The sequence below is a fragment of the Anser cygnoides genome, chromosome 32, assembly GCF_040182565.1.
Source record: "Anser cygnoides isolate HZ-2024a breed goose chromosome 32, Taihu_goose_T2T_genome, whole genome shotgun sequence".
In the NCBI taxonomy this organism is placed as follows: domain Eukaryota; kingdom Metazoa; phylum Chordata; class Aves; order Anseriformes; family Anatidae; genus Anser; species Anser cygnoides.
Window position 1 is genome coordinate 284446 of NC_089904.1, and position 20131 is coordinate 304576.

The following is a 20131-nucleotide window of genomic DNA, read 5'->3' on the forward strand; positions in this document are numbered from 1 at the left end:
TCACTTACTAGCAAGAGGTTCAGGTGCTTGGATTACCTTGGGCTGAATGACATGAAGACTGCAGTGCCCAAAAAGCTCATCTGCTTTCTCCAACTCATTCAATCTCATGAATGAAATTACATCTCATTGCAAGACTTGAATCCTAGTATACTCAGACCAATACAGCAATGACGGAACTAGTACACGATTAAAAGTTCATATGGTATTTTATAGTTCATTTCAACACCTCCAAGACCTGTAAATAAATAGGAAGACCTTTACCCGGGGAGACCCTACAAATATTATAAAACCAACCTATTGCTTTTGTGTTATTTTTCATTCAAGAAAATCCGTTTCAAGTTTCCAATACCATTGCCTAGGAATCCTCCCAGAACCAGATAACTTTGTCCTAGCAAAGATGCAAAACCTTCTGAAGGCAAGCTATGCAATCACTTGTGATTCTGTGATTAGACCCCTTTGTTAAGGCAAAAAAAAAGCACTTTATTTGTTTCCAAGCAAATTCAAAAATCTTTTAAAGAATTTTAATTAAGAAGGTATGGTTCCTTCTCATTAACAGATATTACTAGAATAATTTAACGTCGAATAGGTGTGTCACAGGAATAAGAGGAAAAAAGTTCACTCCGGCTAACATTTCTTAACCTGTTTGTAACACTTCGCTTCACTTCTTTGTTGCATCTCCAGCTATCGCTTGCGTGAATTCGCCGTGCACGCCACTCACATCACACCCAGATACTAAACAAAATTATCCCCTTCCCTACGCACATAATTCGGCAATAAACACTCTGCAGCGAAGCATTTCCCAGAAATGCTGCATTTCTGTTCCATGTATTCTAAGGGGCACATCCCAGCCCAGCTGGACCAGTGCCCCGACTTCATGAACCCCATTCCCTGGAGCATCCCCCCCCGAATTCAGCCTCGGCACCATCCCGCGCGTGCTCCACCGGTATGGCCACCGCCAGCCCCACGCGGCTCCGCTCCTCTTATTTGGTTGCCAGCACACGGGGCTTCAACCAAGTCGTCTGCGAGAGCTACAGCCATACCCACGGCAGGAAGAAACAAATGCTTACACGAACGCTCCCAACAGCGTCAGCGCCGCGCTGGGACAGATCCGCCTTCCTGCTCCCCGCCGTTGCTCAAGAGCCTGCCCTGAGCTGGCGAGAGACCCTGGAAGAGGCGGCATCGCCGCGACATTTTGCAGGAGGTCCCGAAACATAATTAAACGCTGTGGTGAAACCGAACCGTAAACAAGCCATGAATAAAAACTCCTTGAATTATTTTGCTAAACTATAATTACACAATAAGGAAGCAGATTAATTAAGTAAAATATAAGTCCTGAAACTGAAGCTTGCAAGCAAAGCAGTTTATTTTAATTTCCACATTATTTCATATGAGATAGAAGTGTTTGCTGTGGGTTTAAAATGTTGGAAGCCATTCCTTGCTGCCAGGCAGACCAAACCCAGTGGATAAATTAAATTTTTGCATCTCAGGCACCTCCTGAAATGTATATAAGGAGACGGGCCATGCCTCAGAGAAGCCAAAGGAGAGCTCCTTCCTGCACCCTCTGCTCCTCTCTCGCTCCGCTGCGTCGCTGTGTCCGCTCCCCGGCCGCCATGAGTCGGCAGTGCTACACCTCCAGCTCCCTCCTGGGCAGACGGGGCTTCTCCTCCGCCTCCGCTGTCTGCGGCCTCGGCAGGGCCAACAGCAGCTCGGCCTCCGTCTGCCAGCCGGCAGGACGGCGGTGCGGGATCGGTGGCTTCAGCAGCCGGAGCGTCTGCGACCTGGGGAGAGGGCAAAGGATTTCCTTCGGCGGCAGCTGCCGCAGCGGGGTCTATGGCGGCGCCGGCGTGGGACGTTGCGGCGTGGCTTACGGCGGAGGCCGCTTTGGCGTGGGCACGGTCGTGGGGTTTGGTAACTGCGGAGGCTACGGGGGCCTGGGCAGCTTCAGAGGCCTTGGGGACGGCGTGGCGATCGGAGGCTACGGTGGCGGCATCAGCATCGGCCTCGGCGGAGGCCGCTCAGAGGGGATTCGGGGCGTCAGCATCCACCCGGAGCTCCTCAAGCCCCTCTGTGTGGGGGTCGACCCTGAGGAGTGCCAAGTGCGGACCCACGAGAAAGAGCAGATCAAGAACCTCAACAACCAGTTCGCCTGCTTCATCGACAAGGTGAGCCCCCGCTCTCTGGGCTGTCTCTAGGGACAAGCCAGCGGCTGCTTCGCCCGGCGCCCCCGTGTCTTGCAATGGCTCTGGTAGACCACGCTCCCGATGTGGAGACTGCTTGGATGTAAGCCTTGCCCCAAGGCAACCGCAGCGGTATCTGACCTCCCGGTGGTCACCAGCCTGCTAAATAGCTAGAGCAGTAGCAGCTCCAACAGTAAGCCAAAGCCTGGGAGAGGAGGGACGGAGACGCTGAAATGGTCTTGAAGGTTGTTTCCAGCCAATATGATGCTGTGCTTCTAGGACGTGTCATCTTCAGTTCCTATCCTACTTCTATAAACTCCAGGGGACTTTTATTTTTTTACAGTTCACTTCATCTCACAGAAGTAGAAAGATAGATATTTTGGTAAAATGAGATGAACAACTTTATTTTTTCTGTCCCTCCACTCTGTGGGCGAAAGAGTTTGGTGATTTCCTAAACAAATGTAATTTCTCGTTGTTACCTTAGCTAAGCCTAAGGGTTTTTCATTGCTGTTTAGAGATGCATTATAGAAAATGATTTTTCAAAGAGCAGAGGAACCTTTGCTCCATCTGATCTTGATTTTCTTTGTGAGCTGTTCTGCAGCTGAAACAACCAAGCCCATGTAAGAGGAGCCACCCTACTTCCTCCCATTGAAAATGACTTATTCATGATACATAAAGGTTCCCAAGTACTAGAGAGCTCTTTAATCTAGAAGTGAAAGGCATGATAAGTATCCGTGGTTAGAGCTTAAATCAGATACATTCAAATGAGCTCCTGGATGGTGCTTTTAGCACCAGGAAAGACTCATTACTGTAATCAGCCCATCAGAGGAGGCAGATGATCCTCCTCCAGCCAGTTGTCACAGGGAGGAGGCAGAGTTTGGCTGAAGCTTGCTTTGGTCAGAGATGATCGGGCTCAACACAGAGCGAATGCACGGATGTCGTTCAGCCTCAGGAGTCCTGGGTGGCACCGGGCTTAACTGGGAGAAGATGCTCTTCTCACTCAGGCTGCTGAGAAATCAGCGCTTAACCTTTGGCATTTCTATTTTTATTTTTTCCTCCTGGAAGTGGAGGGACCTGAAGTGCCTTTGCCCAGGACGAGAGGGGTGGATGACTCTTGCATCTCTTCCTTCCCCAGGTCCGGCTGCTGGAGCAGCAGAACAAAGTGCTGACCACCAAGTGGGAGCTGCTGCAGCAGTACGTCCTGCCGGCCTCCAGGAGAAACCTGGAGCCTGTTTTCGAGAATTTCATCTGCAACCTGAGGAAGCAGCTGGAGTGTGTGCTGGGGGAGCGAGAGAGGCTGGAAAACGAGGAGCGGTGCCTGAGGGACCTGGTGCAAGAGTACAAGTGCAAGTAAGTAGCATGCAGAGAGAAGATGGAGGCGGGGGTGTTGGCTGGACTGGAGCAGACTTTTGGAGCGTGAAGCCAATGCAGCAGCAGCAGCAGACAGCTCAAAAACTGGAGTACAGGGAGGGAGCAGGGCAGGGCACACCAGCACTGGGCTGGATTCTGTGCTGGGGTCCCACTGCTGCATCTCAGGTGCAGGTGATGCACTGGGAGAGCCCCCCCTGCAGTATTTCCTTAGGGTGAGGGACAGGGAACCTCTTTTCCTCTCCCTAGCACTCCTGCACGCCCCTGTGTTTACTGTATCAAATCTCCCACATCATCTGTGGCTCCCTCAAATCTCCTGCCTCTGGTGCCATCCATTCCCACAGATCCCTCAGCCCATTTGTCTTCACTCCACACTTTATCCACATCGTCTCCACTGGGGTTCATTCCCTCTTCCCAGAGGAAATGTGGGAATTGTTTTTTTTAATCTAAGATCCAGATGTTCCTTAATAGTTCCCTGTGTGCTACACTAAGCTGTGAACCAGGACGTACAGTGGCTGGTGATGCACAACAAGCATATAAGAGTAGTCTTCTCCAAAGACCTTACAGACAAGTGTCTCAGACGTTTTCTCTCACTGAGACACCACCAAGGAGGTCAGACTCATCTTGTGAAAGTTCTTCCAGGTCCCAATTACTTGGTCATTACACACCGGCTTTCCTTTTCATGGCACCTAGGAGTTTCACAGGTTGCTCAAGCTCCTGACCTCCCTTGGGGCATTTTGGCCACAGTCTCCCCATAAAGCTCAGAGCAGAGTCCTGGATGCTTCCAAAAAACCACACACGCAGCAGCAGGGCTAGAAGCAGCAAAGCAAGCCTTCAGCTTGGTACATGGTTTGGCATTTCTAGTGGTTTGGCCTGATTTACTGCCATCTCACACCAGCCACCGATACTGCTGGCGTGGGCTATTTAAAACTGCTGAATAAAGCTCAGCACAGAGGAAAAAAAATAACAACAAAGCAAAACTCTAATAGGAGGTACAAAGCAAATAGGGAGAGGCCCTGGTTTCAGTCATGCTTCCCATGCTCTGTGCTGGCTGCTTCAGTGGTGGGGATGGGACCACCGGGACTCAGCAGCCCACCCCTCTCCTTTCCTCCTGCAGATATGAAGATGAGATCAACAAGCGCACGGCTGCGGAGAACGAATTTGTGGTGCTGAAGAAGGTGAGCTGTGCTATGGACAACACCAGCGAGCTCAGCTGAGGGTGGCTGGTGTGTATGCAGAACCCGGGTGTGGGGCCAAGGAGTGAAATGGAAAGCTACGGCACCATGGCACTGCCTGAACCCTCGCTGTGTAGCCCCAAAATTGAGGCGATCCCCCTGGGTCACCTGAAGAACCCTGCCAGGTTGTAAGCACACATAAAACAAAGCCAGGCAGCCTCAGGGGCTGGCCGTGGGGAGGCTTCTCCAAATCTAACAGAGAAAAGGGGCTTTGCCACAGCTGTTTTTCCTTCACCTCTTTTCACCAAATCCGCGGTGTCTCTCCAGGACGTGGACTGTCTCTACCTGACCAAGGAGGAGCTGGAGGTGAGGGTGGGTCTCCTGAGGCAGCAGCTGGAGTTCCTGAAGTGCATCTACGCTGAGGTAAGAGCACGCTCATTTGCTGCAGCAGACTCAACACAGGGAAAGGTGTCTTTTCTGAAAATCCTACAGGTGCATCCAAAAAATCTATATCTCTTTATGTGTTTGGTAGCAATGCTGTTACATACGCTTTGGGCAGGCACAGGGTGGATTTGGTGGTCTCCTGACTGCAAAGGGAGGACTTTTGCATGAAAAAAGCCCCTAAAATTCTCATCCAAACCATGCCTGGAGCCATGGAAACATCTCACTCTTGAAAACACAGATATTTTTAGCATTAACTTTTTTAGCTTCTTAAGTCAAAATATATTGGCGAAAGTAACGCTTTTGTCTAAAACATTCCTAACAGAACACACAGGGGACACCGTGTTTGCTTTCCACCTTTTCTAACCAAACACTTCCCGGGAGTCTGCAGTGCCCAAAGCACTCACCTGGAGGGATGCACAGCCCACAGAACTGCTGACGCAGCTGGCAACACTGGGCTGCATCCAAGCGAGTTGCTCCACCAGGGCTCCCCACTCTCCTTGGGGAATTACATGCAGCAATCCCATATTGTGCCAACAACAGGTCCCAGCTGCCAGCTCTTGCTGGAAACCAGCCAGCCGTCTGGAGGACCCCATGCCCCAGCTGGGTATTCATGGGACAACCTTCCCCAGCCATACATTTTCTCTCCAGACCCCCCCCACCCTTTGCTGGGTCACTGACCTGTGATGGATCTTGCAGGAGAGAGCTCAGCTGGATTGCCAGCTGTGTGACACCTCGGTCATCGTGCAAATGGACAACAGCCGTGACCTGGACATGGAGGGCATCATCAAAAGTGTTGAGTGCTGCTATGAGGAGATTGCCCAGAAGAGCAAGGCTGAAGTGGAGGCTTTCTACCAAACCAGAGTGAGTATCCACACCACCGGCACAGACGACAATGAAATCCCCTGGCCAACAAAACCCCAAGGACCGTTTCTGTCCTCCGTGAACCAACTTAAACCCACCCCACAGTGTGCGCGCACTCTAGTTTGCTCAAGAGAATCATGCCAAAAGAAAACCCCCCAAACCACCTAAAAAATGTGTTTTACAAATTCTCCATCAAAACAGAACCTAGCAGATCATGATGCTGCTTCAGAGAGCTCTCCTCTGTGCACACCCGTCAGGAACACCATCCCCTTCCCAAAGGGCAAGTGCTCAGGGCCCACACGAGGCTGTCGCCTTGTCCAGGCTGAGGTCATATCTGGGTGCTTCCCTGGAGCACCAGCGTTGGTGCAGCTCCGGAGCATCCCCATCTTCCCTGGAAGGGGCGATTTGGGTGCTTAACATCACCGTCTTCCCGCACAATAGCTGGAGGAGCTCCACAGCAGCCGTGGCAAGTTCTGTGACGACCTGAGAAACAACCAGAGCGAGATAGCTGAGCTGAACAGGATGATCCAGAAGCTGCAGTGCGAGTCGGATAACGTGAAGAAACAGGTAGGACAAAGGGCTGAACGCTGCATGGGAGGCGAGGTGTGCATCAAAGGGCTTCGTCCTCACCAGCTCCTAGCCTGAAAGGCTGCACAGAACCCTCTGCCCCCGCCAGAGTTTGCATTTGTAGCTTCTCATCTCGAGGCTGAAGGTAGGCAAGGAGGCAGATTTATTTCCACCTAGCAGAAGCCACTTATCTTGGCTACAGCAGAAATGATGTTGGCTGCATGCTTCCTACGGGGTGCAGCCAACACATCCCTTCCCTGTCATCGCAAAGAGCTTGGCCATAGCAGGGGTCCAGCCAAAATCTAGTCTCTCTGGCAGTTCCTAACTGAGAAACAAGGGGGATCAATGTGCAACCCTGTGGAGATGCTCTCCATGTCACAGCCGAGCACCCTCTCATCTGTCACTGTTCACAGATCGCAGCGCTGCAGACAGCCATCTGCGACGCTGAGCAGCGGGGTGACTGTGCCCTCAAGGACGCCCGGCAGAAGCTGATCGACCTGCAGACTGCACTGCAGCAGGCCAAGGACAAGATGGCATGCTTGCTGAGGGACTACCAGGAGCTGCTGAACGTCAAGCTGGCCCTGGACATTGAGATTGCCACTTACAGGACGCTGCTGGAAGGAGAAGAGAGCAGGTAGGCGCCTCCTCAGCTGCAGCTTGCAGCAATACCTGGCGAAACCCAGCAGGGGAGGAATGAGAAATGCTGGGTGGCTGCGGCTCCCCATGGGTGCAGAGCAGAACAACGTCCTTTTTCTCTCCCCATGAGTGCAGGGAGGAACAGAATCCCTTTTCTCTCCCCATGGGTGCAGAGGGGAGCATTGCTCCCTCCTAATCCTCCCAAGGCAGCTGGATCACAGCACACCAGGCATGCCATTCGGATCCCCCTTTTGCAGGACAAATGGATAGGGATGGGATATTCAGACATCCACAGGATTTAGGGGTCCAACCCCACAGTCGTTCAGTGGGCAATAGGGACACCTGGGTGCACAGAAAAGCTGAAAGACTTGCAGGGTTTCTAAGAAAGCAATAACTGGGTGGCATCTCCATTTGCTCATGTGTTTGGGGAGCATTTCCCTAGGCACATCTTTGAGATATTTCTTTTCTGACAGGATATGCACTGGCAACCCGGTGAGCGTAGGTAAGCCAACAAAGCATCCCCTGCCTTCCCCTCTAAGCTTGTAAATTTCCTTACGAGCCGGGCTTGAGCTGCTCCGGGAGTGACGCGGGACCTGTTTTTCTCTCGCAGCCGTGGTCAGCGGCGGTGGCACGGTCGGGGAGTGCCGATCCCTATCTGGAATCGGAGGCAAATGCGCCGTCAAGACGGGAGGAGCCGGCGCGGGCTTGGGGGTGGTCTCCTCCTTCGGCGTCAGCAACGCCGGCTTTAGCACCCGCAGCGTGGACTGTCTCCCTCGGGTGGGGGGCGGCTTCGGGGCCAGGAGCGCGGTCAGCTGCGTGGGGCGGGAGGTGATCACCGGTGCCGAGGGGGTGCAGTGCGCTCCCGGCGTGGCCAACCTGGGGAACGTGGTGTGTGCCGGCGTGGAGCAGTGCAGCCCGGGAGCCGTCATCATCCCCGGCCCGGGGGTGTGCGGCGCCGGGAGCAGGTACAGCACAGCCGTGCGCGTGGTCAGAACAACCCGGTAGAGGTCCGGAAGGGCGACGCCGCAGCGCATTTTAAAATAATCAGCATTTCTGCAATAAAACAGTATTCCCCTTCCTCCTGACAGCTGAAGCACACAACCGCACGCTGCCCACACACACGCAATTAGGTTGGTAGCTCTGCCGAAAACGGTTTGCATGATCACAACCCACCTTCTCTTTCACGGTCCTCCGGGGGGGAACCGACCCCCCGAGGCCTCAGCCAGGTGAGATTTTCATTTCAGACGGGCTAGAGCTGTCTGCTTGCATCGTCCTGGCTCTTCTCTGCTCGACCCCTTTTCCACAGGGATTTTCTTTCCCTAACTCAGCTATTGCAAAAGGATTAAAAATTTGGTCATCCTGATTTCAGAAAGAGAAGCCACATCTTAAATTGTCCGAGATGGAGCTGCAGCTATTATTTTAGCTTCTTTAATGACACCAGAAAATCCAATTTTTCCTGTTTACGAGAGGGTTGGTAATGGTTATGTAAATTGGTCCAAGTTGCTACACCAGGTTTGGTAGAGCAGATTTTAATTACACACCGACGAGCACCTTATATTTCTGTAGTTAAATGCATGCGTTGTTTTTCCTGTGTGTGTACTAGATAGACGGATTTAACGCTTTTAATGTGTAAGTGAACAGTTGATTATCCTTCGCTTACTCCAAACTTTCAGCTGTACCTTCAATAAACTACATGCATAATTCATGCTCTGCTTCATGGGTTTTATTTCCCTCCCTGCCCTTATAAAAGCAGGGATGTTTTCTCAAACATGAACCTCCGCATGGGTGGGGATTGTAGCTCACAAGACATGGAGCTTTAACAAAGTTTTCAGAGAGTTTGTCTGCTCTCCTTCCTGATGCACTTTTGCATACCTTTATTCCATCCAGAGACGAGCGTGGTCACAGGGAAGTCTGGAAGCTCAGCATTAACCAGGGAATGTAACCTCTCATGGGATGTGCAGCTCCCTTGGGATCTCTGGAGGCAGAACAAAAAGCAGCCAGGCCCTCATTTAAAGCAATCAGTGAGAACGAGCTCAGATGGAAGCAAAAAAAACCAAACCAAACCAAAACAAAAAACCCTCTCGCAAGAGTAGGTTAATTTTCAAATGAAACAAAACTCTGCCTTTCCAAAATACAGCACCAGGCCCTCTCTCCTCGAACACCCACCTTCTCGCAAACACCCAAGCCTACACAAACATCAGGGCCATGGGCTGTAGACAGGTGTCACCCACTGACACCAAGGAGGGTAGAGCCCTCGCCCACCCTTAGGTGAGGTCAGGTTGCCCCACCCTTCTTCTGCATGAGGGTCCACAGTTTCCAAGGTGTGGGGACCCACAGGAAGGTCTCCGCATCACGGCTGAAAAGGGTTCACTGTGGTGGCTCTCACCACAGCTGGATGCACAGCTGCATACCAAGAAAACCATCCGTCCCCGACGGCTGCTTCCCTCCCACAGCTCACCCGGGCACCACCAAAAGCCTCTGAGACATCTTCGCTCTGAATTGCCCTTTGGAGAAATCTGTCTCTCCTCTCCCAGTCTCGAAGCAGTGCAGGGTGTGGGCAGGTTAATTTACCCCCTGAAACATGGACTGAGGAGTGGGTGTTGCAATTTATTTCCCGACTTCCCGCTCCGCTTCCTAGACTTCGCAGCTGACTCACAGCTCGTCTGCCCCATCCGACCACGTCTCGCTCCCTGATGGAGGAGCTCAGCCATCCTGCTGGGCTCAGCCTGCCCATGCCAGCACGAAGGGGATGCACCCACCGCCGGTTCCTACCAGCTGAGCATCCACCCCTGCTGCTCTCGTGGTGGGTTTGGGCTCCCTGCATCTGCAGGACTTTTCGGACAGAAAGCACAAAGCTTTATGGGGTGTGGTCACCTTGGAGCAGATTGCTAACTATGTTTTAACAAACAACATGGCTTAGCAGCACTGTCTGGGTTGGTGGGTGGTGAAATCCAAATAGATCATCCCTTGCCGAGAAGGCAAAACCCACCCACCTAACAAGGATGTCTTCCGAAACGGTTATCTTCAGCTTTTCTCTCTCATTATATATGACTCGGACCTCATCTCATTTGTATGTAAATAACAAGCTGAAACACCCACCAAGAAGCTGCTGGTGCCCTAACAGCTCATAACTTAATCTGATCACCTCCCTGCAAAACAGTGAGTGCACACCAATAACCAGATGGCTCCCCAGGGTACCAAAGTGGCCCAGCAGCTCTTGCATTTCTGGGAGAATACCTTTAATCGTCCCTGCCCTTCTCAACCTCCCAGAATTGCAAAACTCATGATTTTTGCCACCTGCCTGGAGACATTCAAGTAGAACAGGTTGTTTTGGAGAAAAAAAAACGCCAGCAGTCCAGATTGAGGACGTTTTGGGGGTGGTTGGGGCTAAATCCCGCTTGGTGTCATTTGGGACGTGCACCTCTGCTGTTTGGTGGAGACTCGCAGAGCTGATCCAAATGGACAGATGTGAAAAGCCACATCTGTCCCTGGGTACAGAGCCCACAAACGCCAGCTCCTGCACACACTAAACAAGCCCAGTAAAGAACTGGTGCATCTCCCCCAGCCTCGCATACCTTGTGGACAGCAGGCTGAAGGAAGACAAGTGTGGGAGCCTAAAATGACAATTCCCTCTTTCTTCTGGCAGCCCCACCCTTAATGCCATTATATTCATTCACCTCTAATATCTGATCAGAACCCGTTTGTCAGCTTCAGGACAATCTGCCCTTACTGGGGTCAAGAAAGCATGAAGACAATCTCATTTTCCCATCGCACCCGGGCTTTGAATTTTATGCAAATAATGAAGATGTTCACGAATTTCAGTTAACATCCCAGGCAGCTTCAGCCCAACATTTTTCCAGAGAGAAGCGAGACGATGTGCACCAACCAGGAATTTCACACTGCAATGGGAAATTCAGTTTGAGTGACCCAACTCTCCTGGTTTGAGCCTGACTGGCAGCATTTCTCCAGGGATCATCAGACATTTGATCTTCTGTAGTCGGTAGGACACGAAGCACCTGCTTAATTTTTCTTCCAGAGATGCCAGTGGGACTTTAGCTCATACTTAATGGTTTTGTGCCACAGAGGCACATGAGTATATTTCAAAGGGCATGCGGAGTCCTGTCCTGCAAACATGGAGACAGATGTTTAAGTCCCAGTCATGCGCACAGCACGGGCAATGCCAGCAGGAGAACAACGTGCTGAAAACAAACAGAATTCTTAACCACGAAGAATAAAATACTGTAAACATTGCAGTTCCACACAGACTGAGAGGCCAGAAAATGCCACCACACCCTATTGACTTTGCTCTTTTTCCCAAGGATTTCAGGAAGTAAAATCAACAGAATTTGTGGGAGTATTTTTCATGCTGGTTAAATCTTTGCTTTTAGCTGCATTTTGAATAGAAAGGTTCAAAGATTTCAAAAAGAAATCGCACCTGTAAAGAGCTAGAAATTCAAGACTGATTGCACCCTAATGTTAAACATGCAAATAATACAATTCCACAAAGCTGGGCAAAATATTTTTTTCAGAAAATCTGCCTCTTTCATTGAAATGTTTTTTAGATCAAGATGGAAATATATCAGCCACATCATCAGATGACTGGAGGCAGTGCAAGGGCCGCCTCTGGGTGGGATGCAGTTGTCCTCTGGAGATGCCAATATGTCTAGAAAGGCAGCCTAGAAAACCTGCCATAGACTAAACACCTAATATTAAATAGTCAAAATTCGAGATGACACCTAAATATAGTGTCTCAGAGGCAAATCATGGATCAGGGCCTCTCTGTGATTGGTACTGAGTCAGCTGAAAAGATGGTCTCTGCCCAACAAGTGTGAACAGTCAAGGGCAACTGGATAAATCAGAGCCCTGAACAAGATGTCAGGCTTCATGAACATCACACCTGCACTTTGCCTGTGGGCAAAGAAATGAAATATTTTTCATTCAGATGAAATCTCTTTGTTCAGTTTTAGCTATTTTAGTTTTACTATGTTTCATTCAAGTTACTTCAGAGGAGCCTGCACTAAGCTCCACGCTGATCTACTACATCTTGTAAGTAGGGTAGGAGTATCAGGGTAGCTATTTTTCACCCTTTTTTGTTTCATTTATTTTGCTTTGCAGAAAGGAAATTAAATAATGCACCTCTGCAAGCACACAGCAGCTTTGCACTAGGGCTGAGCAATTCCTGCCAGAAATCACAGTTAGATAACTCTTCTAGCTGAGCAGATTCAGGCTGGCTCCAAGAGGTGTGTTTGAGTGCAATCACCGTTTAACAAGTTTCAAGAAGACAGCTGGCTGCTTGGCACGTCAAAACCATGAAGGCACTAAATTGATCTCTGGACTTCCATGCAACCAAGCCCAGATCCCCAGAGGGATAAAAAGGGCATCCCGCACCCCCTTCCATCAGAGAGCTGCACTCTCCCAGCTTGCTGCTTTGTGCCTGTGCCGGGCCGTGATCTCCTGCTGCGATGAACCGGCAGACGTACAGCATGAGAGCCGGCGGTGGAGGCAGATCTTACAGCGCTGCCTCAGCTGTCATTCCCAGTGGCAACAGGGCTGGCTTCAGTTCGATGTCTGTCGCACGATCTGGAGGAGGTGGAGGAGGTTTTGGAAGGCTCATTGGAGGAGGTGGTGGTGGCGGTGGGTTCGGCAGCAGGAGCCTCTACAACCTTGGTGGTACCAAGAGGATATCCATCGGGGTTGGAAGCAGCTACAGGACTGTTTTCGGGGGTGGAGCCGGTGGTGGCGGTGGACTTGGTGGCGGCGGAGCTGGTGGTGGTTTTGGACTTGGTCTCGGTGGTGGAGGTGGTGGATATAGCTTGGGTGGAGGTGCTGGTGGGCTTGGCTTTGGTGGGGGACAGGGAGGTGGTGGAGGGTTTGGCTTTGGTGGAGCAGGGGGCCTGGGAGGACTTGGCGGAGGGCTGGGTGGCGGCAGGAGTCCGGCAGGATTTGGTGGTGGCCCACCGGGAGTCGGTACCATCCAAGAAGTGACAGTCAACCAGAGTCTCCTGGCACCCCTGAACCTGGAGATCGATCCGAACATCCAGCAGGTGCGGAAAGACGAGAAGGAGCAAATCAAGACCCTCAACAACAAATTTGCTTCTTTCATTGACAAGGTGAGATTTCATCAAGCACCGTGGACCTGTGCTAGGGAGCAAGACAGTCTTGTATCTACAAAAGTATAGCTTCAGAAATCTTCAGTCTAGTGCATATTTCCTATCTGCATGTTTTTAATAAAGTAATCAAAAAAGAACCTACTTGTAAACAGTTACAAGGCAGAAAGCTAGACATTGAAAACTAGTAACGAGGATTCAGGTTCTGTGCCTGAGAAATAAGATATATTATCTCAAATTAGAGTAAGCCAGTTGCTTAACCTAGCTGTCTTTGCGAGGTATCACAGCAGAGGTGCTGCTTCTTTTGTCCAGCTTTATTGTCTGAAAGCTAAGGTCCTTCTTATATAGACTCAACGTAAGTCCTTTCTCAGCTTTTCTTCCTCTAAATACCTTATATGTAGTACACATGAGCAAGAGAAAAGGCAATTAAGTACCTGTCTTTTAACCTGTAGTACTCAGATACTAGCATTAATTAAGGAAGATAAATATCACTTGTGAAGAAGGAAAAAAACGAAGGATGTTAAAGAAAGCAAGTGACGAAAGAGCTGAACCCACATTTTCTAATGATTACTCATTGGCTTCCTGAATTAAATTGTCTCTAATTAGAATTGTCCACCAGTGGCAAATTTCCTTAGCTACTGAATGGGCAAACATAGCACTGGATAATCTGGATGATATTCACAGCTGGATTTAACACTCCTGGTTTGGGATTCACTTGGTTTGTGCTATTCATCAGTCCCAGTTACTGTCCCTTGGCCATCAGCACACTCACAGGCTTCTTATGCTAACCTTCTTCTGCTTCCCAATGCTCAGGTCCGCTTCCTGGAGCAGCAGAACAAGGTGCTTGAGACCAAATGGACCCTCCTGCAGGACCAGGGTCAAAAAAACAGTGCAGGCAAAAACAACCTGGACCCACTCTTCGAGGCTTACATCAACAACCTGAAAAAGCAGCTGGCCAACCTGCTCAACGAGAGAGGACGCATGGATGGGGAGCTGAAGAACATGCAAGACCTTGTTGAGGATTTCAAGAACAAGTGAGTGCCTGTTCAGTGGCACATCCAGGCAGCCTGGGGTGAAATGGGATGCAAATGGTTCAGTTTAGCATTAGGCAGTAGGATTCGTCTCACTTAAACCTAGCTTTCTCAAGGACAAACACCTAGCCTGAGATATTCATCAAACTTTCTATGAGAAAGGGAAAAAAGGGATCTCCAGTCTGTGCTCAAGTCCATAACACGGCACCTGATGAATCTCCCTCTAATAAACAGCTCTCATGAGGGACCTCTCCCTGCAAAGCCCCTGCCTTCTGGCACAACAGGAGAAAAATGGTCCATCAATTTTTTCCAATCAGAAAATGCAGGCTCAGCCAGGACATGACAACTTGTGATGAGACTTGCAAAGGAAAATCCTCTGTAACTGCTTTACTTAAAATGTCACACCCAGCCCAAATAATCTTGCAGTCCTCCCTGTACAACTTTTCTGTTTATTGAGACATGATCCAGCACACCTTTCCCTTTACCCCTCTAGATATGAAGAGGAAATCAACCGACGCACAGCAGCAGAGAATGAATTTGTGGTGCTGAAGAAGGTGTGTGAGACAGGAGTTCTAACGGATGCTGAGCATTGCGTAGGCTGGGAGAGCTCTAAAGGGTGGGAGATCTCATGAAGCTGCATCCTTGTCCTTTAAAAACTGACAGTTGGGTTATGGTTTTGGGGGAAAGGAATGAAGGGGGTTGAAAGAGGATGGAAGTAAATTCTTGTCCCACAACATACACACAGTCGCCTGGGCTGAACAGACCACGTAGAAATAAAGATGCTTGGCAGTGCCAGGAATCCCAGGTCCCAAGCCCATCTCTGGGCTTGGTCAGTCCTTGGCTGAGCTAAAGAAGAGGTACCAGGTGCTGCAGATGGGCCCATAGTTGTTCTTTTCCAGGATGTGGATGCTGCTTACATGAATAAGGTGGAGCTGGAGGCCAAGGTGGATGCGCTGACCGATGAACTCAACTTCCTTCGAGCCCTCTATGATGCGGTACAAACACCCCCCTCCCCTGATTTCTGTCCTGCTGCCACCCTGGGCAGTGACTGCCATTCCGTGGCATGTGAAGAGGTAAGTACAGCTGCCACGGGACCGTGTGCTTCCCCACAGGAGCTGGCTCAGCTCAGCGCACAAGTGTCCGACACCGCTGTCATTCTGTCAATGGACAACAACCGGGACCTGGACCTCAGCAGCATCATAGCCGAAGTCAAATCTCAGTACGAAGACATTGCCAACAGGAGCCGGGCTGAGGCAGAGGCTTGGTACCAAACCAAGGTGAGCAGAACCATGGATGCCGTGGATATATTTCTGGGAAAAGTCACTGCTGTCCCTGTGTGAGGCTGTTTAAGCCACCTCTTGCCCACTTGGAGGGCTCAGACTATTCACTCTTCCTCCCGAACCTCAGTATGAAGAGCTGCAGGCCACAGCTGGGAAGCATGGGGATGATCTGCGCAGCACGAAGGGGGAAATCTCTGAGCTCAACCGGCTCATCCAGAGGATCCGGGCAGAGATAGAGAACACGAGGAACCAGGTAGGAATGGCAAAAGATGCCCATGGAGCCCTGTTCTGTGGTCCCTTAGCAGCTCTCTGCTGTCTGCCACCATGCTGCTGATTGGAGAGACATCAGCAACTGCAGAGCATGAGGTACCGGAAAGGGTACTGCACCACACACAAAATCATCCTTGTAGGCTGGCATTTCAACTCCAGCAATGTTAAATATGGTAGAATGACCTCAGTCTTAACCATTGCTCATAAACACCCTGGCCAGAACGGTTTTCTTCCTTGGCTGAGTCTTACCCAAAGAGACAAGCAGCACTCAGGAGTTCCAATCCCTCCCCTTGCAGTGTGCCACGCTGCAAACGGCCATCGGAGACTCTGAGGAGCGTGGGGAGCTGGCCCTCAAGGATGCCAAGGCAAAGATAACAGAGCTGGAAGATGCCCTACAGAAAGCCAAAGCCGACATGGCCCGGCAGCTGCGCGAGTACCAGGAGCTGATGAACGTCAAGCTGGCCCTGGACATCGAGATCGCGACCTACAGGAAGCTGCTGGAGGGCGAGGAGAGCAGGTGGAACAAAATCCCTGCAGAAGGAATAGTGAATGTCACTGTTCCCCTGCCAGCAGGTTGGTTCCCCCACCTGCTTCTGTACTTTGTCTCTGACCTCCCCTTTGTCTGCCCTCCAACAGGCTGAGCGGCGAGGGACTCAACCCCATCAGCTACTGTAAGTATCACTGTGCTCATTTTCCCTTGGGGCCACTGGGAGCAGAACATTTGAGCAACCCTGGGAAAAGGGAGGTTTTACCCAATTGCTCCATGTAAGACATTCAGAGCCTACCAGAACCATTAGCGTGTGGGGACAGAAGTTGCGTTCAAGTCCCATGGGTCCAAGTCCCAATGATGGTGCTTCCTGCAACTGGGGGGTTGCCAGAGCAGATGTTCAACCCTCTGGTTGTATTTTCCTGCAGCGGTGATCAGCTCCAGCTCTGGACCAGCTGGTGGAGGTGGCCTGGGAGGAGGATTTGGTGGACTGAGCCTAAGTGGAGGAGGCGGCGGAAGCGGTTTTGGTCTTGGAGGAGGCGGTGGAAGCGGTTTTGGTCTTGGAGGAGGTGGTGGAAGTGGTTTTGGTCTTGGAGGAGGTGGTGGAAGCAGCTTTGGCCTTGGAGGAGGTGGTGGAAGCAGTTTTGGTCTTGGAGGAGGCAGTGGCCGTGGAGGCTACAGCTTTGGAAATGGAGGAGGACTTGGACTCGGCGGTGGTGGTGGTCTCGGAGGTGGATTTGGAGGAGGCAGCAGTCTCGGCATCTCTAGCGGTCTTGGCTACGGAGGAGGTGGTAGCGGCGGCAGCAGTGGGCTGAGCACTGGAGGGGGGAATTTCAGCTCTGGAAGTGCAAAAGGCACCAACCCAGGTGTGAAAATCGTCTCCAAAACCTCCTCCAGCAAAAAGAGCATAAAAAGCCAAAGCCTGAAGAATGCTATGCAGCCTGAGTAAAACCAACACCGGACCCTCCCTGAAACCATCGCTTCTGCCTTGCTCCCGCATCGCCCCTGCACACCACCACCCCTCCATCTGCTCTGCCCTGGCTCCTCGCACCATAGTTCTTAAGCATTTGGGTCCCACCTCAAGAAAAACAGCGGAGCACGAGCTAACCAGATCTCTCAAAATACCTGGAACAGGTTTAAAAGACAAACACGGGTCTAAGTGATTTTCTGAATTGGGAATTGTCTTTTGGGGGTTTGGTTTGTTTTTTAATGAGTCTGAGCAGTTTGTAATTGCAGCTAGTTGACAGCCATCAGCCAACACAGATCAAAAAGCAGTGCAGATGCAATAACTGGGGTTTTTAGCTTGGTTTTGCATTCACGGTTCTGGCCTGCAGAAGACCGGGGACAGGCTGGGACCTTGGCTTCAATCCAGCCTGCTTTGCCCTCCCTGCTGGGATGAACCAAACTCACCCCTTCAAGTTAAGCAACTTGTTTTCATACACACGTGAGGGATTTTTTTTCTGCTATGTAGAAATACCCAGGAGGTTGCTGAAAGATCCCAGGCAGTGATTTGCAAGCTCGTTGCCCCTCTTAAAATATCTCTTATTATGGGAGCACAGAGCCAATTAGGAGTGATTTCTGAGTCACTGCAAAACCAGCCTGAAGGGCCACGTCCATGCTGCTCCTTGGGGTATTTCGGCTGTTCACCGTGTGTGGGTTTCTCTGCCAAAAGAGATGCGTTTGGGAAACCAAAAAGTGAAGTCAGGTCTCAGCCCATGCCATGGGAAACATGGCAATTGGGAGCAGGCGCCCAAAGGGACACCAGTGCCCCCCTTCTGATAGAATTTGCCCCTCTAGGACTCCACTCTTGTCTTTTTTTATTTTTGTGAAAATACCATTAAAAAGAAAATTGCAGCTTTTTATACTTCAGTGATAGCGAAATGATGCTGTGTTTTCCTTCCCTTCTCTTTTGGGAACATGTCCAATAAAACTGGATTGTAATTTATTTGTTCCTACATGTTTTTGCTCTAAACCAGCAGCATGAAATACTTCCAACCTTCAGCGGGGTGAATGGGAGGAGGCTTTCGTTTCACTTTTGGGGAAAAAGTTTCAAAATTCTGATTAAAATAAATACTGAAAAGCTTGAAATGAGGTGCATGCTGTCACGAAACAAACTGAAGAACGTGGAAAAAGAGGAGGAGGGGGGTGGTTTATCCATCAAGCAACAAAAAAATTAGTCACCATTCATTTCTTAGCCCATTACTGTTGTTAATCCAAAAGCCTTTCTTTTTGGCAGGGAGGTTTTTGCACGGCTCTACTAGCTCAGACAGAAAAAAAAAAAAAAGCATTCAATTTTTGCTTTCTCAAAAGACACAGCAAAACCTAGCATCTGGGGGAGGATTTTATCGGGACAATCTAGAGTGAGGATGGGTTTCGGTGAGCTGGAACAGAGCAACTTACCACATGATGCAGGTGTTTTGGTCACTGCAAAAGGAGAAAAAAAAAGAAAAGGGAAAAAAAAGAAAACCTCAGACAAACACTCATGCCTTATTGCATTTCAAAGAGTCAGACGCTTTGCTTTCCCCTGACCTCTCAACATCCCAGCTTTTCATAACCCTGCACAGCAAATGGGCAGGAGCGAGTGAGCACACACCAGCCCCGCGGGTTTGCAGCAGACGCTCACAAGCTCCCCAGCAAAACCTCGCTGAAACCCAGACGCACTCATACACAGAAGCATCCAGTTTCCCTTCACTCAGAAAATCAAGGGAGCCGCAGTAAAAGAGACCAAAGTCTGGGGACAAAACCCCTCAGCCCCTGCTGCCACAGAGGATGCTAATTTTTGGACAGATTGGTCAGAAATTAGCAAAGGTTAAAAATAAACTGTGAGTCATCTTGATTTCTGTACTTGCCTGTGCTAATGCTGACTTACACAGCGCGGCATGAATCAATGCAGCTAAAGACAACCTAACCTTAACTAACCCTACCAGTTCTGAATGTCTTTCTTCCCAGTTTGGGGTGGAAAAAAAAAAAGCAAATAACAGCCCAAAAGAGAGGCGGTGATGCTGAAAGGCAGCCAGACTCCTGCAAACATCTCAAACCTCTCAGCTGGCCCTGTTCCCCGTCCCCAGGACATGATTCCTCCAGAAGTGCCCTCCCCCAGCAGGCAACCCCTGCACAAATCCTGCCTCCCAAACTGGCACCCGCTGTGCGAGCAGCCTTCCCTTCCGAGGGGGCAAATTCGAGGAGGACAGTGCATGTGAGTGACAAAACCACGCAAGGGAATTTTGTGGGACTGAGAGATACTGCAAGAATTTTCCGTGTTTTTTTTTTTTTTTTTTGTGCCTAAACCATCATTTGCTTTGCCCTTTGTAATATTCCACTTAATTACCGTAGTCTGCAGCAACAGGCTTTCCTAGAAGAGCTGGGGAGGTAATGACTACCTTAAACATGAATCCTTTCTCTTTTCTTTAATTAAAGCATTTGCAGCCTGTGCTCTGGTTCCCAGGTGTGACTTTGCATAGCTCTTTGGAAGTCAAAGGCAGGCTCCCGGCCACTGCTGCCTGGCCCCCTTCCACCATATCCAGCTCACATGTGCCAACTCCCATCTGCAGGCTTAGGAAACCAAATCTCTGTACATCTGCCACGTTTCCAACACAATTTATTTAGTTTCAATACCAGTATAAGCCTGGTAACATTCCTGGGATTGCTGCTGATCCAAACCAGCAGCAGTTACTGGAGTTACTTGCATCACCCATGAAATCAGGGCCCAGGGCTGGCTACAGCAGCTT

At 50.2% G+C, this 20131-nt stretch overlaps 1 protein-coding gene, 1 long non-coding RNA gene and 1 pseudogene across 3 annotated transcripts in view; 2 read left to right on the forward strand and 1 right to left on the reverse strand.

Moving 5' to 3' along the window:
* The window catches only part of LOC106048706 (uncharacterized), a 38437-nt gene that overhangs the window by 12248 nt on the left and 6058 nt on the right, over positions 1–20131 (reverse strand). The window contains exons 4-5 of one of the 2 annotated variants that reach the window (XR_007160089.2): positions 18804–18827; positions 9101–9203 (exon numbers count right to left, since the gene is read on the reverse strand). This is a non-coding gene — a long non-coding RNA (uncharacterized lncRNA). The remainder of the gene's footprint in view (positions 1–9100; positions 9204–18803; positions 18828–20131) is intronic. The other variant, XR_007160088.2, reaches the window with a different exon arrangement.
* Positions 1611–8933, forward strand: LOC106048679 (keratin, type II cytoskeletal 4-like). Its single transcript, XM_048054684.2, has 9 exons — positions 1611–2162; positions 3313–3527; positions 4663–4723; positions 5048–5143; positions 5861–6025; positions 6467–6592; positions 7006–7226; positions 7702–7730; positions 7839–8933. Exons 1-9 carry the CDS (start codon positions 1611–1613, stop codon positions 8231–8233), a joined length of 1860 nt encoding a protein of 619 aa, XP_047910641.1. The 3' UTR covers positions 8234–8933.
* LOC106048701 (keratin, type II cytoskeletal 5-like) lies at positions 12485–18043 on the forward strand (annotated as a pseudogene).

What these genes read in the sequence shown, in the direction of transcription:
- LOC106048679 (XM_048054684.2), top strand. Translation starts at nt 1,611, where the DNA reads ATGAGTCGGCAGTGCTACACCTCCAGCTCCCTCCTGGGCAGACGGGGC. An exon ending in CGGATAACGTGAAGAAACAG is followed by an intron (nt 6,593 to 7,005) that starts GTAGGACAAAGG and finishes CACTGTTCACAG; the next exon opens with ATCGCAGCGCTGCAGACAGC. An exon ending in CTGGAAGGAGAAGAGAGCAG is followed by an intron (nt 7,227 to 7,701) that starts GTAGGCGCCTCC and finishes CTTTTCTGACAG; the next exon opens with GATATGCACTGGCAACCCGG.